Here is a 26745-nt window from a genome sequence, read left to right as displayed (position 1 = left end):
ATGCTCCTGGTCAAACATTACTCCACTACACGTGAAAGTGAATCAGTAAAAGTTGTACTTGAGTTAAAGTGCAAATTGCTTTTAAAAATACTTCAAAAGTACAAATTATAAACAATTTTCAAAAAAATTAAATAATAATAGCTAAAATAGCAGACCGACAAGCTGGACTATTTTCAGTGTATTTGAAGTCCCTATATTTTGAGTCAAAAGTACAATATTTGTCATTGAAATTTAGTGGAGTGAAAGTCATAAGTATCCAGAAATGTGTGCTTCGTTACTGTCCACCAGGTGCAGGAGGTTGGACATGTTCTCAACATGGCCCGCATGTCTCTCCATGCAGACCGAAGGCAGGGCGAGCCGGAGTCCCCCCCTCGACCGCAACAGGTGCCAGTGGGGTGGGGGGTCGGGGGGACGCCAGTGAGAGTTATGGGGGGAATGAGAGAGATCTATAGCGAATGGTTATATGTACAAGGGACGGACTGTTTTGGGAACAGGAGCCTCTTCTCATGTCCTCTCCTCTCCCTATCATCTCTCTGGCCCTCCACGCATCCGCTGAGGCATCACTCAGTCGGGCCCCTTCAAGCACCTGTCTGTTCGGCCCCACTGCCTTCCTGAGAGCCGTCAACTACAGCTATTTCACCAATGACAGACTAATGGCCCCCCGGTGGCCCACAGGACTCCACACAGACACACACACACCAGTGTTGATTTCGTCGACTAAAACTATGACGACAAATTTCTGGCGAGAACCTTTTTTCACTGACGAAAACAAAATAAAAACAAAATAAAAACGAAGCTATGATGACTAAAACTAAGACTAAATATACTGACAATTTCGTCAACAAATACAATTTCAACTAAAATGTTAGTGAGGGACTAGTGCAGGAGGGATCCAGTAGAACTAAGTAAGACAAGTCATCATGGGCTCACAACGCTCACAATGCTGCGACACGTTGTGAGCTTGTAGATCGGCTATTTTCGGCATGCAGCTAAGTGAAAATCATTTTGACGCCATCACGGCCCGCCAAAAATATTTTTTGTTGATTAAATCAGCTGTAGATTTAGTCGACTAAAACTAGACTAAAGTAAAACATTTCAGGTGACTAAAATATGACTAAAACTAAACAGAATTTTATTCAAAAGACTATGACTAAAACAAAATCGGCTGTCAAAATCAACACTCACTCACACACTCACACTCACACACACACACACACACACACACACACACACACACACACACACACACACGTACTGACTGTAACCGGTTTTGATCGGTTACTTTCGACCGAGGGACACGGTCGTACAACGAGGTGTGACTTGGCCCTTACCCGTGCCGGTGAGACCCCCGGGAGCGTCCGGAGTAGTAGGAATACCCCGAGTAGGTGGACTCCGTGTCCATGGCGTGGTGCCCGTGCCCGGGCAACTGGCCTGGGGCTACAGAGAGGTTGCTAGGCTTGACCGCCGGCAGGCACAGCGGGACCTTGTGGGCGGTCTTATCGGGCAAGAGGCGATTGATCGGCTCGTTCAGGAGATTGACGCAGGCGGCGGGCTGTCGGGGGTCAATCTTGGAAGCAACCCTGGGGGCTCCGTGCTAGGAAACGTCAACCTTGAATGGGAGAGACAAGAGAGGAGAGAGAGAAATTGAATCCAAGGGGTAGGAATTGTCTGGGAAAGTTGCCCACGTTTCACTGGTACACAGCGAAGAGCGCGGCCAACTCCAAAATGAGGTAGATTCATGATGCGGAATCAAAAGTTTAACAGGGTTATCTGACACAACAAGCAAGCACACAACAGTCAGTGCCCTGCAGCAAATCAATGTGTGGAAGAAGTTCAAAATACATGCTGGCAAGGTGTGCAATCACCTCCCACTCAAACATTCCCGTTTAGATCACTGAACCCAACCTAAATATCTAGCCAAAATGATAGTTATGTCAACTTTTATGCATTTGACTCCTATCAATTGACTGTACGAATGTCAACTTTTATGCATTTGAGTAATATCAATGGACTGTACGAATGTTACAAATTAATTGATAACAGGTAATAGAGACGTGTAGGAATGCTAATCACGATTTAACCCTCTTTACTTTTAGTGAACTAATACTTAATTGACCAGGATCGCCCCCCAAATCTTTCACCAAAAATAACAAATATACAAGCTCACAACATGTTGCCATCAATGGGGATTTTTTTGATGTTCCCATAGAATAGGGATGCTCTTCTGACAGCAAGAACCTGCAGCTATTCTATGCTTTTCAAGCACAGCTTCAGTTGAGTGCTTCCGATATATAAAAAAAGAAAGGAAAGAAAATTGGCTGACAACTGCTATTCAGTTAAAATCTCTGACACGCAGCAAACAATTTTCATCTGACATTGGAGAGCTTTGTGGTAAGATGTCAGAGAAGATAAGATTCCTTTTACAAGCAACCCTTCAGAATAACATTTCTGAGTATGTGGCTACGGGCAAAATAAAATCTGAATTTCACAGAGCTGTTCCAAACAATTACTTCAAACTAGCTGGACTGAAATGACTTGTAGGTATAAATTGTTAGATATATTGATAAACCTAATAAGGTATGATTTACTCAAGGCAGCCCACAGTTGTTGCCTTGTAAAGCATGAAGCACAGGATAGGTACAGGTAAGAGTTGACATACAAATAAGATTAAGAATTTAAAAACAAATAGCATCTGCACTTTGTCTGACCGAGTTAAGATAATGTATATTCTATAATCAATATAAGCAGCATAAGTCAAATGTACAATCTATCACAGTAATTATATGAACATCCGTTACATATATCGCCTATGAATGGGTATAAAATCATAAATGATGTGTATAGATTATCGACAGTGGATGGCTGGAGGCTGATATGATGTCTATTCAAGTCAGAACTCTAAAGCATAATAGTTTGCATGTCTTAACAATTCTGATTGGATGGTTTATGTCAGCGATTCTGATTGGAGGTCTACATAAAGGCATCCGGTTCTCTCCTAAGTCCCAACCTTACCTCATTTCACTCCTTCACCTCCCCCTTCCAGATCTAGTCTAGTATTATCTCCCGGGAGCCATCAAATCACCTCCCCTCTCCTCCCCGATGTGAAGGGGGCCAGGGGGGCTGGCAGAGGTTTGTGCACAACAGTGTGCCTTAAGCCGGAATTATACTTTGTTGCGCGCCGGTGCCGCGCACCAGAAATAGCCAATGTACAAGCTCACAACGCTTCGCATCCGCGACGCACTGTGAGCTTGTAAATCGGCTATTTTTGGCGCGCAACACCAGCGTGCGACCAAGTACAAATCAGGCACTGCTGAGCCGTTTGGCCCTGGTGCAGCATTCCTATCTGCTGGCATCACCGCCCAGCCATAAACTGCTACAGGTGAAACATCTCCACACACACACACACAGCAGCCATCAAAAAATGACAGCAAACCACAAAAGCTTCCACAGAAAACTAAACAACATAATAAAAGAAGCTCTAGGTTATAACTAGAGCCTGACCGATGCCCAGTTTTGGGGTCCAATGCCGACCCGCCGATTGTGGAGAGTCCTAGCTTAGCGTGTTTTTTTTTACCTACATTATGTCAAAAAGCGCAAAATTAATTCTAAACAATTTGAAGACTTAGATTTGATTAATGTTCTCATAAATAGCAAATGTATGAAATTAAGATCTGCAAGCTCACAACGCATCTTAAACGTGACGTATTGTCTATTTTTGAAGATTTTTGACTTAAAAAAAAAAAAGAAAAGGTCAAATAATAGCCGAGTCGTCTAGTACTTACTATAACATGAAAAATACATGTTTTCTATAAGCTATTGCAAATCTAATTAGTAAACCTGCACACTTGGAAAGACTATCTATACTAGATTTACAGTACAATAAGCAACAATAAACTATCCAACCATACAGTTTGTTTCTGCATCACTGATCTCTTCAAACATTCTCACTTTTCCCGATAGCTCACAGAAGCCACTCTTCCCTTTGTCTAATATAATATATATAATATATGCCATTTGGCGAACGCTTTCATGCATCGCACCCCGCAGCAAGCAACTGCGATTGCATTAATTACCGGCGCAGTCAATATATTCGTTCATCTCTACGTGTTTCTCCAGGAGGTCTCGGTGGACCTGCATGAAGTCATTTCCAGGCACTGCCTCAAACAGAGCTGCATTCTTTTCCCAAGAGGATCAATGTGCAGTGGGGGGAAAAAAGGAAAAAAAAATCTAAAGTGCTGAGGGCTGCGTCTGCAGATTCAAAGTCAACTCAAGCATCAAGTGGATTGTGATATCAAAGGCTCCGTAAAGGCCTCCACCCATCCTGGAACTAATTCCATATGTAGTCCCCCCCAGCAGGTGGAAGGTTTTTAGCGTCTACTTTAAAAGGAGACATAGGATGATAAGGACCCTTAATTGGGTGCCCTTGATTTGAGTAAATGGGAGAAGATGGTTTGCAGTTGGTCTCTTTATGACGAAGAATGAATGGAATGGCAGGGAGAGCAGGGCTGTCACGATCAGGACATTTTAGTAGACGATTAAGCCTATTACTGAAATATACAAAGAAAGGACTGACACAGACCGGTACCAAAAATCGAAATGAACAATGTACTATACAGGCCGAAAATCTACAAGCATCACAGACCAGTGGCTCTCAAACATGTATATGTTAAGGATTCCAAAATGATATGCATTTTGACATGGACCCCCAATCCGAAAAGATGCTGTGCCAGAGACCCCCAAAAGACAAGATTTGTGTTGTTAAAGTTTTTGACAATTTTCACATTTCTTTGAAAATATCAGATCTACAAGCTCACAACGCCTTGCATTGCAATGCATTGTTAGCTTGTAGGTCATTTATTTTCGAATAGCTAAACTATAAAATAGGGTTAAAGTCGTTGATGCTACATTCATGCATTTTCCTAGGGACGAACCCCTCAAGGACCCTTTGTCGTTCCCAGACCCTACTTTGAAAACCACCACTCTATCACAATAAAACAACAATAAAACAGTAATGCACATTGCACACAAGTGCACCGCAAGGCATGCTGGGAACCCCTTTCCTCAGCCACTAACAGCCCAGGATGCTACAATATTATCAACAAGTGTCTCAACACAAATGGAAGGAAATAGAGAGAGAGAGGAGAGAGAGAGAAAGGTGAGTCAAACAGTAACATATACAGTACACTGTCAGTCTTTGCCAGCTGCTACAGGCAAGGCCCATAAAATGATATCTGGGTCTGGATATGAAGGCTTCAAGAGGCTTCTTCTTAGTTTTATTATATCATTGTTGTTTTGCTGTTGTTGCACAGTATTTGTGGACCTCACCACACTTGCATTTTGCTACTTGTACCAGTATGAGTAGTGACATTCTTGGATATGATGATATATATATATATATGTTTGGTATTCTTTCATTCATATCAAACCTTATACCATAAGTTTTCTTTTTACTATGTATGTTTTTCCTGTGCAAGCAAACAAGAGGTTTCTTTGTGGATGCATTGCTCTATGTTAATCAAAATAATCTCAACATGGCCCAGTTAAAACTTAACCATAAGACCCAAGTCACAACTCTGCACAGATAGTGCACTCCCACATACACTACAGTACAGTATTATGTACTTTGAGCCTGACAACTGACCCAAATAGGAGCTGACATGAGCTACATGTTAAAAAAAGAACATATAGTATATGCTCAGCCAGCCACCTTTCTAATTGGACCTGGGCAATGAGAAAATGGCAGCTATTCAAAAGTAGGGCAGTGAGCGACACTCCTGCACCTCAAAACTCTCCCAGAGAGGGAGAGAGAGAAAAAGAGAGAGAAAAAGAGAGAGAGAAACAATGATTTAAGGTCAGGTTATGTACATGAGGAAGACCTATCCAGGTCAAAATGTTGTGTAAACTTTGAGTAATCCCCTGCACGGACCTACTTTCTCAAACATCTACCAATTACCAAGAGGCCTACAGTATGATCGCCTTGCCTGCATGCCTCTCCTCTCTCTCTTGACTTCCTGTGTGTCCTGACATGTTTCAAAGCGGTGACGTTACTGTCCTTGAACTCTCACATGAAACCTGCGAGCGCTACAGTACTAAAACGTGCTGATTTACTGCCGCAGTCGCCATAAAGGGGGATAGGAAATGGAACAAACTCTGCCTCCCCCACCCGTAGGTCATCCCTGTGGGGTCTCTGCTGCTTTTTTATGAAGCCTGGGCCTTCTGAACACTTTGCTTCAGGAGAAATACTCACTCACAGCAGGGCTGTGAGTGCCAAGGGACACCATCTTTATCTGGCAGCTCGGAACGGGGGGAAAAAAACACACGTATGACTGGCTAACACTGGATCCAAAAATACTGTGGGGCACAAAACATGCTTTGTGACCCAAATCTGGTGTGTGTGTGTGTGTGTGTGTGTGTGTGTGTGTGTGTGTGTGTGTGTGTGTGTGTGTGTGTGTGTGTGTGTGTGTGTGTGTGTGTGTGTGTGTGTGTGTGTGTGTGTGTGTGTGTGTGTGTGTGTGTGTGTGTGTACTGTATGAACATACGTGCCGTTGCGTGAGTAATGTCACTTCGGCAGGTCGCTTTGAAGGTTTCATACTCTGGCCCTGTCGGGACGATAACATTCATTCCGCAAATAATTTCAACCGTCTGAATCACCTGCGCGTGCGGCGACATAAAAACGCCTGCTCCCTCGACCGGTTCTCGTCGGTTGCGTCTCGCCCACCTGTGTGCGGCCGTCGCTCGACACCGCACTGTGTGTGTGAGACAAAGAGGAGTCAGGTGAGTGTGAGACAGAGAAGAATCAGGTGAAAAGTACATGCACTCACTGACTGTGTACACGGCTATGATTCATGTGCTAGTCATCGTCCTAATGCCTCTAAAACATTACAAGAGCTGGATGTGTGGGAAACTGCCGTGTCAAATCCAAATTTAGAATCCCTTCAAAGAGGCTAGTGAACCAATTAGGTGACTACATTACCTCTACAACAGTGCTGCTAACCATAACCATATATCATTCCAAGTAAGAGACAGACTACCGTGAGAATGTTATTACTGCATTTCAGCATTTGAGGACGTCTCACCAGGGTTGCCAGGTCTGTGTGACAATTAAGGCAGCCTAATGGTCAACCAAAACTAGGTCAAACCATCCCAGTGGACAGTTAAACCAGCACAATACCACAACAAAACATATGTCACCATATTATGACCTGAGGGAGTGACAATGTGTAGCAACAATCCACTCCCATTTCTCAAATCCAAAATGTCACATAGAAATCATATTAAACTTCACGTTCTCAGTGCGTGCGGGCATCCACTGCTTTCAAGCGTTGCCACCAGGTCCTCCCTCAACCCTGCCACAGGGCAAAAACATCAGCCTGGGGCAACGTCAGCCTGTGTTGCTGCCTGCACCATGTACAAAACACTGGTGATAGCCTACAGGGCAGCCTAGCGCACGTCACCCCCGTACCTTCAGGGCATGATCCACCCCCTCAACTCTTTCTGCACGTTTACAAGGTTTCCACCCAACAGTGACAATATTCAATTATCAGAACTGAAAACTAAACGTGAGTTCCGTGGCTAATGGGAACTTGGAAATCTACACCTTGGACGGAAGTGGTGTGGTCTTGGTACTGCTGTAATGTATAGTGCCATTGTTTTGTTTTGGGTTCCTGGGCAGTGGGCAGTTCTGTCATCCGTCACAGAGGGGATTTCCATCCGCTGCGTTAATCCTTTTGAAAGCAGAGCGGTGGGGAGGTATAGGGAGGATGCTGAATGATGGATTAATGATGCTAAAGTGACCATACCGGTCAAAATAGCTGCTCTACAACCGTACAACGTGGCACGTTGTGACGCATTGTGGGCTTGTGGCTCTGCAATTTTCGCCGACTGTTCGTCCCAGAATAGGGACGCTAAAGTTCATGGGGTAAAGTTATGTCATTTTGTTTTGGGTTTTTCTGTAACAGAAGTTTTTTTTGTGTTTTGTTTTATATATTAGTAGAAAAGGTGAGGTAATTATGTAGTATAAAGTGTCTACTCAACCCTGTAGTGTACTTCTCCAATCTCCACAGGGATCCACAGAAGACTTACTAAACTTCAAGTACAGATCAACATGCAAGTTCAGTTTTTAGCCATGTTAGTGGCAGGGCTTTGACGACGGCAATGTCCACACACAAAACACACACCTAACACACACAAACACACACTGTGTTCCCAGAAAAACAGAATTGCACACACACACACACACACACACACACACACACACACACACACACACACACACACACACACACACACACACACACACACACACACACACACACACACACACACACACACAGTGACACTGAAACAAAAATAAATATGTACTCAGAGAAACAGAATTGTGCACTCAGGCAGATGAGTGCACATCTGCACACACACACACACACACACACACACACACACACACACACACACACACACACACACACACACACACACACACACACACACACACACACACACACACACACACACACACACACACACACACACACACACACACACACACACACACACACACACGTGTGGCAATCTGAGCGCCATGCTCAGCAGACTTACGCATCCGTACCCCTCAGCCACCATGGTGGCATCTCACACCGCCATCATTCAGACAGGATTGACTGTAGATGCCATTCATGTCACATCCAATGAGAGCGCTCAGCATCAAGATGACTTTTTCCCAGTACATTCCTGGCATTGAGCCGATGCTCTTATCTAGAGTGACTTGAGAGAGCAGCAGCAGCATTTAGCTTAGTTACTCTGATCCTCATTATTACAAACAAACAGTACAAGAACACAGACTCAAAGCCACAGTGTCCCGGATAGCAAAGTGGTTCTCAGACGTTTATGATTTCAAGGAAGACCCACAGTTTGGTATGCAACTATGCATTAGGCTGCAGATCTCCATAACTCAGAGAGAGTGCACAAATGGAGTCAAACCACTGGCCTGACACTCCGGAAACCGATCCAGTAGTGTAGTGCAGTGGTTCTCAACCTTTTCTTGATAAGGGCCCACTTGAAAATGTAAAAAGTGTTTGCGGCATCTGATGGCATCGCGGCATTGAGTGGTCAGATGGGTGGGCCGCATGCATTTTCAGAGCATGTTATGATCAATCAATTGATTGTGTTCCGGATTGTCTCAAGGGAAATAACGTAGTATACTTTAAGTTCCTATTCATCGGTATCACAAGGAAAACGACATTTTCAAGATTTTAAAGGGAAAAGAAATGGACATAATATTTTTTAATATTAATATCATCAATCATTAAAATCTTAAAAAAGTGTTTTTGCCAATTATTTGGAGGCCCTCTAGCTATATCCTCATGGCCCACCAGTGGGCCCCGGCCCACAGGTTGAGAATCACTGGTGTAGAGTACGTCCGTGAGGAGAGGATGGAGAAGTACTCTCCCGCAGACAACGACAGACATACAGTCTGCACCAAACGTCTGCTGAGCCGAATTTACAGCTGCAAACTCTGCAGCTGCTGGGATCCAAACGAGACCCTCCCTCCCAGCGAATGAACGAAACAAAGGAGCTATTAGGAGCTCATCAGCGTTCGTGCTTAATGGTGTACATGACCTTTATTTACTTGATGGACGAGCGCTCTGACAAACCCTCGCGAGCAGTAAATGAATAAGCACCCAGCTGGGGGAACTCTCAAAATGAAGCTAATTAGTAAAATTAGTAATTACAGGCTCTGGAATTTGACCTGACGTAAGCTTTCATTTTTCCCTTTCCCTTTGAACTTTCGTAACGCATCTCTCCTGACAGTATGCAAAACAACACCAAGGACTCTGATTCAATCTGCTGTTCCCGTTAATTCCAATTAAAATGATGCTTGATTGCGGGCACAGTGGAATTGAATTTTTAAGAAGTTTTGGTCTTCCACTATGAACAAGCAACAACAAAAAAAACATGAATTTCCATTTGACTGTTCTGTCTTGTTAGCTCTGTGTGCGTGTGCGTGTGCGTGTCTCTACACACAGGTCTCGGTCTGTGTCATTGTCACCTGCATACCCATTCTGACCCAGAAGACCTCACACATACTGTCTAGTTCTGTCACCACGTGTACACTTTTACACTGTCAGGGTTAAATCTAACACTGTGTGTGTGGGGGGGGGGGCAGACATAGCCTGGGACCAGACGAATCTGCGAGTGCAAAAAAAATGTGCACTCTGCGATTTGGGTCTGGCACCGCTCCATAGAGAATTCATTTCCTGCTCCAGAATACGTGGGTAACCAATCAGGGCCCAGTATTTGAATATGGGAGACTGTAATTGCTAGTTGGTTGTAGGTCTAACCAATTGCGTCGAGGGCCATTGTTTTGATCTCGCCCCTTGGGAAAAAAAACGTCCTCATGGAAGCACCAGACTCATATCCACGATTCCACGCAGTGATATAGTCGGCTACGCCAGGCTAGGGCAGACAGGGAGAAGGTACTGTAAGCTCAATGATTGATGACGGACGCCATCACCAGGCATGTTCAGAACACGAGGTAACATGAAAGCCTTAAACCAGGGGTTCCCAAACACTGGGTCGTGACCCATTTTTGTGGGTATGGTAAAATACCCCCTTTTTCAATGTCCTACAAAGATATTATTTCAAAATATAAATTAAAAAATCTAAGATTTTCACATGAAAGGATATTTTCACTATTCCACCGGACCTGGGGAGAGTAATTTCTCTCTTGGGTCTCGAGCTAATGTCGGATCTCGAACTGCCCCACCCACCGTCCATCTCCCCCTTCCGAACTTTGCGGGAGCATAACTGAGGCTTAAGTGGTTAACGGTGCTTTATGTACACTGCATCCTCTTAGCCTGGCCCATTCACATGCTCACACTGACACTGACTCGAAGGAGCACATGGAGAGGGCCATTTAATTCCACAGAATCCATTAGCATTCCACAGTGTCACGTACTTAACCCCAAGACACGCACGACACATGGAAGCACAAAGACGGGCCAGACAAGCGGGCCGAGTGAGAGACAGACAGACAAGCAGACAGGCAGACAGGCATACAGACAGATGGACATATTAATCAGGTTAATTCTATTAAGCGCCTGTGAGAAGCAGATAGATGGATACAGTCCCTTGTTTTGTTTTTGTAATGTCAAAATCACGAACTACCAGATGAAAAGCATTTTGACCATGTGGTGTGTTCCCCCCCAACTGGGAGGTTGAGAGGCTTACCTCAAAAAGCCTGTTTTCAATTGTCGTTTTAAGCTATTGACATCAGACAGATAAATACTAAATTGGACGTGGACATCACAGACAGACAGACAGACAGAAATTGACTCTAAATGGTAATGGCTGAAAAACACAGGCTAATAATTGAGAATACTCTGGTCTCATGATGATCATGCTGTGCCACAGCCTTACCTTTTTAAAAAGGTTCATTAAGCATTGTTCATTTAAACTCTGAAAGTGTAAGAATGTGTTTACACTTTTAGAGTTAAAGGCATAGTATGTAACTTTGCCCTGTGTTAAGATAACAAAACAATAAATGTTTAAACCCATCATTTCCCTCTATACCAGCAGCCGTCAGCCACTAGGGTAATATGGTGGTGTTTACCTGCAGAAAAACATTGCCCTCTCACTGTATGTTGGTGTTTTCACTGTTTGTTTTGGTAGACGGGGATGTTTTGCTAGACAGGAAATTGCCCTCAGTGAGAGGGCAGTGTGTTTCTGCAGGTAAACACCACCACCACACTACTCCATGGGTGGCTGATAACTGCAGGTATAGAGGGAAATGATGGGTAAAAACCTGATTTTACCGTGTGGGTTGTAAGGCCCATTTCCTGAAAAGTAACAGAGACATACAAGGTTTCCACCTGGCAGCGTCAGCGACGATATGAGTGTACCACTTCCTAATTTATGCTGATGAAGACCCTTTGGGGATCAAAACATTGATGCAATAAACAGTGGGAGCAAACAACACAGTATGTGGACTGACTCTGATTCTGTTTGTCCTGCACCTGATCTATGCTGATGATACTAATGTTCATGTAATCATGTAGCCTACATACCTGCTACTACATACCATATCTGTGTAGTATACCATTATGATATATCGTTTTTGAATATTTGACCGGTTTCTATCATGCATTTTTTTTCCTTTTCTTTTCTCCTCCGCTCTCACTCTACCTCTATTTTCCCTCTTCTCACAGAAACTACAAAACGATGGAGCGTGCACCCACTTCTTTACACCTGTAGACCTGTAAGCATCTTTATCCAAAGTGCTTTACAATGTGCATACATTTACACACACCGACGATGGATGAAACCATGCAAGGGGAACCTTCCATTTCCCACGCGGCCGCTCTACCTCCGAGTCCTGAGCCACTGCCGCCCCCAATGGAACGTAACAAAAGCAGTGGTTCTCAAACTTTTTCAATTCCAAAGACCGCCATAACTCTCAGAGTTACATATAAGGGTCCATTTGAACCTCCTCAAGGTACCCTGGGGGTCCGCAGTCTCCACTTCAAGAAAAGAAACTTCTCCCACTACAACTATTGGTTGTCAATGTCAGCTGTGAGGACCCAGATCTCAGCTGGTTGTCATTCTAGCTGTCCAGTGCCATCTATTAGAGAGTTACGCCAACTCCGTTCACTTCTTAGGGCCAGGTCTTCTACATACACATACATTGGCGAATAGTGACAAATCCCTAAACCGGAAGTTCATGGAATGCATTGAAGTCGACGGCTCCTTGTCACTATTTCCAGCTACATGAACCACGTGACCGACGCTGTTTCTGACCCCTCATTGGCGCAACTCTCTAATAGAAGGCTCTGTAGCTGTCTAATCAGGGACTAATTAAGACCCAAGATGCCAGGTGAATGCAATTAACTTATCCAACATATAGAATATTTAAAAGCAAGAAATCTTTGTCTGGGTCCAAGGGAGCAAAGTGGAGAACCACAAAACTACAACAACAGGGCTGCATCACTTCATTCAAAGACTTTCACGTGACATCAGAGAGCACGTTGACAGCACTGTTTGTTCATCATGTTTCAAAAATTATCTTTTTTTGTGGCAAACAAACAAAACAGAAACACTTTGCTGGGGCACACAAGTTAACGAGAGGAGGAGAAGACAGAATTGCACAACACCCACGCATTTAGACACATCCAAGAAAACATAAAAGATTATATGGAAATTAACGAAGGTGCTGCATAATTCAGGGACAGGAAGAAGCACTTGCTGTCACTACTTTGCACGGCTGTCATCTCTCACACACACACACACACACACACACACACACACACACACGTGAGTTGCACACTGGAGCTCTGACAAGTACCCTGGCGTGTGTAGTGTACATGTGTGGAAGCATGGTGTTACAATATGTTTTGACAGTTCAGTCCAGAAAGATTCAACCACTTCAAAGACATTAATCCTCTATACTAAAGCTAAAGCATAATCTACATATATATATATATATATATATATCAGTGGTCCTCAAGTACTTCCCCCAAAGTATCTCCACCCCCCACCCCCTATATTTCTATGTAACTAATTTATTGGACATTTAATAAAGCTAGCACTAGCAGTAGTGTGGTGCCACAGTACAGCAGATTGCCATCTGTAAGCATGATAAACCACTGTTAGAGCCATCTGATGGTGATGCAGAGGAACCTGACTGAAGCTTCATACATCACAGTTACTTCCAAGTCATTAATGCTGACTTTAAAATGGACCTGGCAACAATCTGCTCCAAAATATTATTGTTTCTAATTTACACTCCAGCCTAGTGAGCCTACTGCTGAATTTCTCTTGTTTATCAGGTAGAACAGCGGTTGTCAAACTTTTTTAATTTCAAGGACAACCATTACTCTGTGAGCGTCCAAATGGAACCAAATGGACCCTTCCATTTGTACACTCTCAGAGTTACAGACCTGTAAGGGCCCCCCTAAAAAGGAGCCTTGAGGGTCCCTAGACCCCACTTTGAACCACTGAGGTAGAACACTGTAAATCACCTCCTGGTGTTCGGCGTCTAATTAATCTAGACGGCAATTAGACTTATCTAAATAAGTGCCTAATTGGACCGCTCACCACGAGCAGTGTTTGGGTTTTAGGGAACACGCTAAACCACTGGTCTGATGAAAATATGCCCAGCAAATGTGAGCTGACTGAGTCCCATCAGAATGTGACGGTGTGTCACCGATAATGACAACTTCGTGACACCACAGATTCAGAAGAGTTTACTGGTGTCATTGTACTCTGTGTAATCGTCCGTGTTAATTTGCCCATTCGTAACTCTTGAGAGTGTACAAAATTTGGTTACATTTAATGTAACCAAATGGACCCATTAAGTGGGTCATTTGGTCACCAGGCGGGGTCCCCAGTTTATTATTTTGGGGGGTCGTGGCCTGAAAAGGTTGAGAACCACTGCTCTACACGACTATGCGGTTGATATTAGTCTCTCATCATGCGGCGGGAGACCCGGGTTCGAATCCAAGCAGGCAGGCGAGGCAGCACATAAAAGTTTATGGATTGCTGCAGTTTTTAAATTAACACTGACTGAGGGTTTTTACGGTGCTGTTGCACAGCGGTTCTCAAAACCTTTTCATATCAAGGACCGCCAAATGAATATGTATTTGGCTGCGGACCCCTCCTCAGATTTTTAACCAGGGACCCCAAGATTTGTGTTGTTAAAATGTTTCAAAAAAATGTTCCAAATGTTTCAAAAATGTTCAAGATATTTTGAAAATAAATCACAACAAGTTTGCTATTTTCAAATAGCCAATGCATATTGGGTTAAAATGGTTTAACTGATTTTGATGCTATATCAACTCATTTTGCTGGGGACCCCCTGGAACCCCAGTGTGTGTGTTACCCCAGTAACACACACACACACACACACACACACACACACACACACACACACACACACACACACACACACACAGTAACTGAGTACATTTACTCAAGTACTGTAATTAGAGGTACTTTTACATTACTGGAGTATTTCCAATTTTAAATACTTTTACTTCTACTCCACTACATCTCAGAGACAAATATTGTACTTTTAACTCCACTACAATTATTTGAAGACTTGGGTTTTCAAAATTCAAATTCATTAACCACTTCAGCCCTATTTAAACTTTGGCTATTTGAAGATTATTATACATTTGAAAACTTTAAATGGGACATTCTGCATAGTGAGTACTTTTACTATTAGCACTTAAGTATATTTTGACACCAATACTTTTGTACTTTTACTCAAGTACCGGACACTTGTAACAGAGTATTTCTACATTGATAATGATAATTTTACTTAAGTAAACCATGTGAGTACTTCCATCACTGACGCACACACAGACCACAGCGGGGTGATGGAAGACGCACGCAAGGTGTGCGTGTACTCCACAGCTGGTTGGACTCTCTCTGCATGCAGTACGTATGTGTGTGTGTGGACCCAACACGCACTTCCACACCGGGGCTCACTTCACACAGGAAACTCCCTGGTTTCGGCCCTCATCTCCAGTCCTTCCCATTGACTTTACTTCCAGCTTTAACATTGTTTACCAAACCTATAAACACACAGCGCTCGTTCGGGCTGCATCATGGGTTGTTTTCCCCACCCACGCTAGCTGTAGAATACAACTCTCGTAGACGTATGATTCTGACGTTTTCAATCTACGAGAGTTGTAGGGTTCACCCCCCATGGACACAGGGACTTTCAGCACTATACCCCGTAGACACTCCAAACATGTACAAATTGAAAATAAAGGTGCTTACCCCCACGCCCCAAATGTTAACTCTCGCTACGGGGTAGTAGTTTGTTGTAATAATCCATATCTTTCAATGAATAAGTGTTTTAATGCCGTCTGTGGCCGAACGCCATTTTTTCACCCTCGTTTACTTCCTGTTTACATTGAGTGTAATCCCGGGTTTCACCAGATGGGCGCGTCACTAGCAGTCACTACCGCCGATTGGGAACTTCCGACAGAATCGGCCACAGACGGCATTAAAACACTTCTTTATTGAAATATATGGATTGTTACATTAAACTAATACCCCGTAGCGACAGTTAACATTTAGGGCGTGGGGTTAAGCACATTTATTTTCAATTTGTACATGTTTGGAGTGTCTACGGGGTATAGTGCCGAAAGTCCTTGTGTCCATGGGGGGTGAACCCTACAACTCTCGTAGATTGAAAACGTTAGAATCATAAATACGTCTACGAGAGTTGTATTCTACAGCTACACCCACGCAATAAGGCATGTTCATTTTTTATTTTATTGTATTGTTTTCTATTTGTTTGCGTTTCCTTCCCGCGACAATGCGACAATAAGTGACAATGTATCCAGTTGTGTGTTATAGCTCCTTGCCTTGGTTACACAGTGTAACCCAGTCAACCGTGTGTAACAGAGTTGACTTTTCCCTTTATACTCCAAACTGAAGCTAAACTGAACACAACCAGTACAGCGGTGGCGCTTGCCGACAAGAACAGATCTACAATCTGTTCCTGTCGGCAAGCGACACCGTCCTGCGATGGGAGCTATTCATTTATAATCTTTATTATTCCGAGTTCCTGGAATGCGACCAGTGGCACCGCATTGAGGGGGGATAAACCATAGTACTTTGTGTGTGTTCTTATATTTAACCTATGATATGCATGCAATCATGTTAACCTGATCTCGAAACAAAATCGTGATTTATGAGACACCAAGGCATGTTCAACTTCATATTGAAAGAAACTCTGTGCGCGTGTGCGTGTGCGTGTGTAGGCTATGCGTGCAGCCATCCATTCACATCCAGTTGAAAGCATTCCAGCAGAGCAGATACTTTGGTAACCAGAAGTCTCGCCCCAAAACACACTCGCCCCAACCCTTCACCCCCAGCGGTTCTTGTACTTGTTTTACTGAGGATAAGGTTTGAAATAGGTTTAGGCATAGTTTACTGAGCTTACGTTTAGAAATAAGTTTAGGTTTAGGCATAGGTTTTACTGAGGTTACGTTTAGGAATAAGGTTAGGTTTAGTTTAGGCATAGGTTTACTGAGGTTACGTTTAGGAATAAGGTTAGGTTTAGGCATAGGTTTTACTGAGGTTACGTTTAGGAATACGTTTAGGTTTAGGCATAGTTATACTTAGGTTATGTTTAGGAATAAGCTTAGGTTTGGGCATAGATTTGACTGAAGTTACATTTAGGAATAAGGCTAGGTTTAGGCATAGTTTTACTGAGGTTACGTTTAGGAATAAGGTTAGGTTTAGGCATAGGTTTGACTTAGGTTACGTTTAGGAATACGATTAGGTTTAGGCATAGTTTACTGAGGTTACGTTTAGGAATACCCGGTGGCGATCGTTCCGAGGTCGCCGGATTTGCACAGGGGCGACTGTGTTTTGGGGCGAGTCTTTAGGTATTCTTTCATACAGGTAGACATCACACACTCAGCAGCAAGGGCGTGTTCTGTTCGCAACACTTTATTACAAAAACCTACATGTTTCCAGAGGACTTCTATAATAAAAACACACAGTCACCCATAGCCGACTTTATGGGTCTACACACACACACGCGCGCGAAAGTAGGTAGACAGACACGTTAACCTACATATGGTATGGTAGCCTAAAACACAAGAACCCAGACAGAACATTATCATAGCCCACATACACACACACACTTCAAAGCGCACACACCACTACACAACTGCTAGATTAATCCGAACAACAGCCGGGTTATTGTTATTATTATCAAAAAGGACAACTCACCATTTTACAGTGGATCGGGTGTCATTCCGATTGCGACCGTTTCATGATCCACAAATGTATGATAAAATAGTTGGATCGCCCCTCTCGGCAGCAACAGAACACACACACCATACGGTAGTCTAGTCCAGTAGGCTACACACACTACAGTACACACACACACACAGCCCAGTGTTGCCAGGGTTTGAGAAAGAAACAAGCAAACCTTCTGTATGAAAACAAGCCCAAAAGAAGCGACTATGAGGTGGCTACATGAGCCCTTTTGGCTGATGTACATTTCATGTACATCAGTCATTTGAGAATAGCAGATCTACAAGCTCACAACGTGTCGCCATCGTGAGCATGTGAGCTTGTAGATCTGCTATTTATCTATTCTTAATCTAGGATTTTTTTTTTTTTAATTTGTAATATTTTTGAAACATTTTAAATACACAAATCTGGTACGGGGGTCCCTGGAACAAAATATTTTCAGATGGGGGGTCCGCGGACTAATGCATATTATAATTTGGGGTGCCCTCACATGAAAATGTTTGAGAACCACTGGTTTCAAACATAATTAAAAACAACATTAGGAAACAAGACAAAATAAGCAACGGCACTTTAGAAAGTAAAAAAAAAAAAACGAGCTAAACCAATATTTTCAAAAACTAACCAATATTTACAAGCGACTTTACAGAAAAACAAGCCCAAAGTTGCTTATAATAAGCGGACATGGCAACAGTGACAGCCCTGGGTTACCAGAGGAATCACCCTGGCAGTGAGGAATCTCACAGGGGGCAGTGCTTCACTGTATGTAATTGTGTGTGTGTGTGTGTGTGTGTGTGTGTGTGTGTGTGTGTGTGTGTGTGTGTGTGTGTGTGTGTGTGTGTGTGTGTGTGTGTGTGTGTGTGTGTGTGTGTGTGTGTGTGTGTGTGTGTGTGTGTGTGTGTGTGTCTGTGTGTGTGTGTGTGTGTGTGTGTGTGTGTGTGTGTGTGTGTGTGGGATATGGATAACATATTTTCATTTACAGTACATCACCAAAGCAAGTGTGGAAGTTCATCAATGAATATGCCTTGTATTTCATGCCTTGTAATAGTCACATAATAGTGCATTAGAATAGGTCAATGGTTCCCAAAAGGTGTGCTGAAGTCCAGGTGTGCCTTGGGATGTTGTGACAATCACACATTATTATTGCTACATATTATCCAACTATACCAAAAGTTATGAACTATCTTTTTATTTACTATATCAGTACTTTGTATGCACTAATTTTTCCCAATACAGGGGCACGTTCTATAACCTCTATTTAAAACATATTTATTTGGCATTAGTAAATAAATAAATAAAAAAACGCTTACAAAGTGATAAGAGTGATAAAGCGTGTTAGAGAGGCTATATTGAATGGATATTATGATATGAATCCTTTGGTGCCTTGGGCACAAAAGGTTTGAGAACCACTTAATAGGTAGCATGGAGTAACTACATTGTAATGCACAGTCTGAGACATGCATGTCATTGATTTATGTGTGATAAGTAGTGCACTTGACATTTTATATCTTAGACTCACTCCTTCCACTTTGAAGAATACTAATCACCAAACAGTGGCTCGTACAAGTACATACACAGTAAGCCTATTTACACTTTGTTGTGTGACCTGCCTTTTCAGCAGGCGACACAATCTTAGACAAAATATACATTATGCTTAAAAAGGACTCACATTTGGTGCAAACAGGACAATTCAGGAGTTACATTAGAGAGAGTAGCCTACACTGTAGCTACATTTAGGAGACAGTACTCAAGTTGTCATTATGTTTCTATTGAAAACTGTACTCTATTGACTTTGTAATTGAGCTGATTATAATTCCATAAACTATCTTGATATATCCAAGTATCTATTGGTGCTAGCCCGCTCACCTCTGAATTCTTGTTTTACGCTCAATGAGCGTAAAACAAGAAATATACTTAATTGTTGGCCAGGGTCCCCCAGTGGTCTGGACTTGGCCCCCTCCACACCAAATCTCCTTGCCGAAAATAGCCGCATTGCAAAACGTTGTGAGCTTTTTTTCACCGCATGTTTGCCTATATTCGCCCACCATGACATGCCCAGAATAGGGACACTAGGGTTCATGTGGTTAAACTTGCATTACAGGGATGTCACAGATGTTTGGAGCTAAATCTGACAGTCATGAGACTGCAAAAGCCAAACAGTTTGTGCCATGGAAACAGACTCAGACAAAGCTTTATATGTCTCCAGTAAACTCAAGGCAATAGATACATACTGTATTCAATAGGCCTATTCTGTGCACTCTAATGAGAGGCACTTTGGTCAAGTAGAGCAGAGGAATACCCTTTAGATGTTTTATAAAGATATTTTATGTTACTGCGAAAAAGGTCTTTGAGAATGTATGGCATGCGCCAAATGAGTTGTATTGGAATAACCATTTTAAAGAGCCATTCAGGATTGTTTGTTTCTGTTAACTTTGACACTATGGTTGAATATTATTGCTGAATAATGGAGGGAGAATAATGGAGTCTTATTGGGCAGTGGTGGAAAAATGCTCAAATGTTTTACTATAAGTAAAAGTATCAATACTGCAATGTAGAAGTACTCTGTTACAAGTAAAAGTCTGGAGTTCAAAATTGACTTGCGTAAAAGTACAAACATATTGGTATCAAAATGTACTTAAAGTATCAAAAGTAAAAGTACTGAAATGTTTGGAAATAGTAGATCTACAAGCTCACAACGCATCGCGATGCGACGCGTTGTGAGCTTGTAGATCGGCTATTTTCAAATAGCCTAGGTATAAAGGACTAAAGTGGTTAATGTATGTTTTGTAATGTAATCATTTATATCTGCAAAGTAACTAGTAACTAAAGTTTTCAAATAAATGTAGTGGAGTAAAAGTACAATACTTGGATCCAAGATGTAGTGGAGTAGAAGTAAAAGTATTGGAAAGTGGAAATACCTCAAAATTGTACTTAAGTACAGTACTTAAGTAAATGTACTTAGTTACTTTCCACCACTGGTCTTGGGTCAATTTCAAATCTGGGTGCCCATAATGGAGTTGAGAATCAACAATTTAGAGGCTACAGAATAATACTGTTCCGCAAGGAACCACTGAACACCCATCTCCTTCGAGTGTACAAGAGTTTACGATTCGCCTCCACACTATCTCTTTGTTTCTCATTGCATCATCCAGCACAGGCACTATGTTTTGCTTTTCCACAGCTGGTGATCGTGAATAAAGGATGCCTCTGACAGCACGCCACTCATTTATCTGAGAGGAGCAAAACAAAACAGACGACCGATAACCATCATTGTGCATGGAAGTGCATCGTGGCACGATGTCTGGACACAGCCAGTGACAAAACACAAAGCACACAATGCTCTGATAAAGACAAGGTACTTGGTTGGTAAGTAATCATGTTTCCCTTTGAGCCTCTTTGTCCTACTTTCCTAGAATACATATCTATTATATATATATCTACAGTATATATCTGTATTCCAAGTCTACTATTCTCTGTGTCACACCTCACTCTACTTAAACACTTTCAATCTGGTGTCCCTATATATACATATGGGCATGTCATTATATTGTCCAAAAATGTGAAAAGTTGTAAAAAAATAAATAAAAATAGCTAAAATAGCCATTTCTAATGTAAAGTGTAAATCTTCATGTTTGAGCTGGTGAGGGAATAAGACATTCCTATATTGGCAGAGATGTCACATTAATTATCATGAATAAAATAGAATAGCATAGAACTACGTATGAGGCCATCTGGTAATCAGAATATCACCGGTTCGCCTCCCGGCCCACCCATGTCTACATGTTGAAGTGTCCCTGAGCAAGACGCTTCACCCCCACTTCTTCCCACAATTTTCAAATGTTTCCTGGTCATACAGTCTGGGACTCGGAAGCTCTGATCATGATTAAAATATAAAGTGGATGTGAAGCCCCACTTCCGCTTTGTATTTACAGTCGTGCAAATTTATCCTAATATAAATCAAAATCATCTAAGCACATATAGCTTGATGCTAAGCGGAAATGGAAATAAAAAAAATTAAATGTAAAGATATTTTTTAATATATTTTCGTGAACGGAAGTGCCAGTTTCCTCTCTCGGATTTCGGGAGGTGTAGTTCCGGACTCTAGCATTTGGAGATTGTGGAATAGTTGTGTGGCTACACGAGACTACGTCACCCCTAACAGCTCACCCTCAAGCGCTTGTCATGGCCAGCTGAGCAGCCATCCGCTGGGTGAAGCTGAAACTGAGTGGTTAACAAAGGTCTCCCCTCATTACTGTCCAGTAAGGCTTGACATTTGTTTTTTGCCTAGTCTCAAGCACATTTAAACTGCACACTGACAATATAATCCACCAAATGATACGTACAGTATATCTCAGTACAGTGTTCTGGTCCAGTTTTACCAGCGTTATTGCTAATGATGATAGCTGTTACAGAATTATTTGTTTTATTTATGTATTTATTTATTGACAGTCTACTCCCCTCGTTGCATTTTTACTTTATATTTACACCAGCCATCTGACGCCTATCGGCTGCCATGTTAAGCGGTCAGATGGGTGGGCCGCGTCAGAGCATGTATATTTTAATGATCAATGAATCAATTGTGTTCCAGCTTTGAATCAATGGAATCAACGTTGTATACTTTAAGTTCTTATTTATTGGTATCACTATGAAAGTTATGAAGAAAAGACTAAGTCATTTTTAACATTCATTAAATATTATGATTTTTAAAAATGGCCAATTATTTGGGGGCCCACTTTCAATACCCTCGTGGCCCACCAGTGGGCCCCCTGCCCACAGGTTGAGAATGTCTGATTTACTAGACCATACCCGGTCGACGCATCCGTGGGGGGATATGCGCACATGATCTGGCAACCCGGGAGGCGACATTCTTTCACACATAAACGCTAATAAGAAGCTGAGATTTGATGAAATTGAAAAACGGGCTTCCCAGTTAAGTTCAGATGGTAATGGTCAATGGCTGTGTGCAAAATCAGAGCAATTGCTCCAACCATTGAGGAGAACCGGGTAGCTTCACCGTAGCTTCACCACTACAGACAGATGCCGCACCACTACAGACAGAGGTTACTAGGATTATAGTAGGACTAGACCATACCCGGTGGACGTATCCGTGGGGGGATATGCGCACATGATCTGGCAACCCGGGAGGCAGTTCGTCCCATAGCTGGGCAGCCCCGTAACCATGGCGACAGTGTTTGACACAAAAACGCTAATAAGAAGCTGAGATTTGGTGAAATTGAAAAACGGGCTTCACAGTTAAGTTCAGATGGTAATGGTCAATGGCTGTGTGCAAAATCAGAGCAATTGCTCCAGCCACTGAGGAGAACCGGGTAGCTTCACCTACTCACCTACTCACTCACCACTACGCCCTTACTAGAATTATAGTATGATATGGTAACAAAGCTGAGCGAGAAGGTGGGGGCGCTGCGACAGAAAGGCTCTGGTGAGATTCGAGTTACTGTAAAACCAGCAGGGTAGATGTGGTTCTGGAGGCCAGCATGGTTCTGCCACCAAATGGACACACACACACACACACACACACACACACACACACACACACACACACACACACACACACACACGCGCGCACAAGCACACGCACACGCATATGCACGCACACGCACGCACACACACACATACACACACACACACACACACACACACACACACACACACACACACACACACACACACACACACACACCCCCACACACACACCCCCCCACACACACACACACACACACACACACACACACACACACACACACACACACACACACACACACACACACACACACACACACACACACACAGGGTCTTTATGAATGATTTAACCCTTTCACCACTACTGATACAGTCCCTTCCCCCATTTCCCACATATTTGAATTGTCCCCCCTCCCCTCTGACACACACACACACACACACACACACACACACACACACACACACACACACACACACACACACACACACACACACACACACACACACTCCACAGCACAATGCAGGTCATGCCTAGGTCATGAACTCTGAGTTTCCCTTTTTGCCTCCCCAAGGTGAGCCAAATAAACACACTCCATCCAACCCGTCAATTATAGTATTATTATGCTCAGCAGGCCATGTCTAGCATTGTTGAAGATGAGAGGCTTAGACCCTGCAGGGGGGCATCCCCCGTACCCCAGAAGAACATTGTCTGAATTTCATGCAATAACGTGTGGTGAACGATTTGCCAGGTGAGGCAGCAATGTTTTAAATGTGGATGTGGCATAATTACAGCAGCCCAAGTTCATATATTACACTAGTAGGCTATAAATCAATTGTAGAACAATGCAACATAATACACAATGAGCAGAAAAGCAGAAAACAAGAGAGAAGAAATTTGCCAGCGCACATTATATAGGCAGTCCCAGTCCCAGTCCCATCATCACAGACAAAAGGCTTAAATAAACTGATATTAAATAAATATAATGTGGAGAGCTTACTTTATTTGTAGAGAAAGTCCATGCACCTATCCCTCTGGACCAGGGGTCATCAAGGTGTCCATATGGACTAATATGTGTCCGTGGAAAGACTTGGCCTCGTCTGTGGAAAATGTGAGATTTTTTGTTTATTTATTTCACTGATAGTTATACTTCATATAATACAAATTCATTCTTAACCCTTAAATTGAATTAATTATTGCATTTGGCCTTTGGTCTTGTAAATGTTTTGAGGGCCCCTAAAAATATGAAATGAATAGGCTCTATGCACAGCAGCCATATTGGGAATGAATTGGGCCCCTTCCTTACTTCCTTCACAGGTGTTACCAATGATACTAATTAAGGCTCTGTTCCATTTAGTGTGGCATAGTGATTGTCTTATTTTGAAGGACCCCCATAACTCTGAGAGTACGGGTCCATTTGGTTCCATTTGTACACTCTCAGAGTTACACACCCATCATAAGGGGCCATTTGGGAACAAAAATGGAGTGTTTCTAGTGAGCCAACATGCACGATATCAGCACCCTGACCAGAATGGAACAGAGCCTTCATTAGTATCATTTGTAACACCTGTGAAGGAAGTAAGAAGAGGCCCAATTTCTTTCCAATATGGCTGCTGTGCATAGAGCCTATTGTGTGTGTGTGTGTGTGTGTGTGTGTGTGTGTGTGTGTGTGTGTGTGTGTGTGTGTGTGTGTGGCCTACGGTATGTTATGAATAAGTGTAGACCTATGGGAGCAAACGAGGACGAGTTCAGACAGAGAGGCTCAGATCTTACATACTTAACACATAATCCCACTATAATTGACACAATCTTTGCTTCACGCTTTACTGAATAAAATATGGGAAAACTCTGCTCCTCTAGCATATAGATGAACAAACCTAGATATAAGGTAAGAAAGAGAAAGAAAGAAAGAAAGACATTTAGCCATGTTTGTCATAGTAGCAGCGGTGATAATGATGACACGCATTACATTAACTTATTGTACACAGCTGTTCTTTTGGTATTACGTAATTACAGACATTAACCCTTGACTTGTCAGCCGTCCGCAGCCATAAACCTTCTCGAAAATCATATGTTGAGTTTATAGCGCCATCCTCTGTTCGCTTCAAGCCATTACAGAAAATGTAGGCTCAACCTTGCATTAGGAGGACAGTAGATTGACCCTTTAGTCTTTATCTTTACTGGCTGCTGCTTATCATAGACGTAGGTTACATACAGTGGTGGAAAGCAACATTTACTTAAGTAGGCTACTGTAGCCTACTGTACAATGTTTGAGTATTTCCAGTACTTTTACTTCTACTCCATTACATCTTTAGTTAGATAGGCTATACTTTGTAGATTTGGATTATTATATAACCACTTCAGCTCTATATACATTTCGGCCATTTGAAAATAGCAGATACTGGATCACAATGCATTGCCAGCCATCTTGTAGATCTGCTATTTTCCAAAGATTTGTATGCATTTGAAAACTTGTGAAATGGGACATTCTGCATAATGAGTAGCCTATACTTTCTGCTTTTGGTAGGCCTACTTTAAGTAGGCTACATTTTGATACCAATACTTTTGTACTTTCAAGTACATTTTGAATTCTGGACTTTTAGCCTACTTGTAACAAAGTATTTCTACATTGCAGTATTATTGATTATTTTACTTAAGTAGGCCTAAGTCCCAACTGAAACCTTGCTTTCTTGCTGCTCCCATTTTCTCAGGCTGTTGTCTGTTCACTTGTATGTAGGCTATCCTTTTTGTATTCTCAGCTTTTTAAGCAGTTGACTCTATAGGCTATTGAATCAGTTAAAAAAAGATTTATTACCTTGACATATTGGGTTTTGTTGTTTTAACATAGGCTAAACCCCCCTACTGAGTCAAAGGCGTGAATAATCAATCGATAGAGAGGTGAATGCGGTCAGAATGTGATTACTCAGTTGTTTATGAGCGAGACACGCGCCCGCATTTAACCTCTAGGCAGGCACGCGCATCGTCGTGTGCGGGGTGACGGTAGTGATGGTGGAAAAAGTACTTACTTAAGTAAAAGTATCAATACTGCAAATGTAGAAATACTCCATTACAAGTAAAAGTCCGGAATTCAAAATTGACTTGAGTAAAGGTACAAAAGTATTTCAAAATGTACTTAAAGCACCAAAAGTAGAAACTAGGCTTCTCGTTATGCAAAATGTCCCATATTCATATAGCATTCGGCTATTTTCAAATGAAATTACCGAAATGTATATAGTTTTCAAGTTATTATTACGTTTTCAAATAATTGTAGATGAGTAAAAGTACAATATTTGCATCTGAGATCAAAATTGTATGAGTAAATATACTTGTAGTTACTTTGCACCACTCGCGTTTATTCAAACGTGGTGGGGGGCGTGCAGATGGCCCCTATTGAAGAAGATAAGGTGGGGCCCCTGAGATCATTAAATTTGGTGTCGGCCGGGGGAAGATGGATGGATCCCTCCCCAAAGACACAAGTTTATGAGTTTATAGGG

The 26745-nt window shown here is 42.5% G+C and overlaps 1 protein-coding gene across 3 annotated transcripts in view; it reads right to left on the bottom strand.

Annotated features, from left to right (window-relative positions):
• The window catches only part of LOC311040441 (vang-like protein 1), an 88469-nt gene extending 70585 nt beyond the window's left edge, over positions 1 to 17884 (bottom strand). For 2 of the 3 annotated variants that reach the window (XM_084050730.1, XM_084050732.1), the window contains exons 1-2: positions 17749 to 17884; positions 1332 to 1609 (exon numbers count right to left, since the gene is read on the bottom strand). In XM_084050730.1, the coding sequence (XP_083906856.1) occupies positions 1332 to 1402 (71 nt within the window). In that variant the 5' untranslated portion in view covers positions 1403 to 1609; positions 17749 to 17884. Of the gene's footprint in view, positions 1 to 1331; positions 1610 to 6651; positions 6747 to 17748 lie in introns of all 3 variants that reach the window. The other variant, XM_084050731.1, reaches the window with a different exon arrangement.
• Between the last annotated feature and the right edge of the window lie 8861 nt (positions 17885 to 26745).

Source organism: Gymnoscopelus microlampas (genome assembly GCF_963454915.1).
Source record: "Gymnoscopelus microlampas genome assembly, chromosome: 24".
Classification (NCBI taxonomy): Eukaryota; Metazoa; Chordata; class Actinopteri; order Myctophiformes; family Myctophidae; genus Gymnoscopelus; species Gymnoscopelus microlampas.
This window is presented reverse-complemented; position numbering and strand designations above follow the sequence as displayed.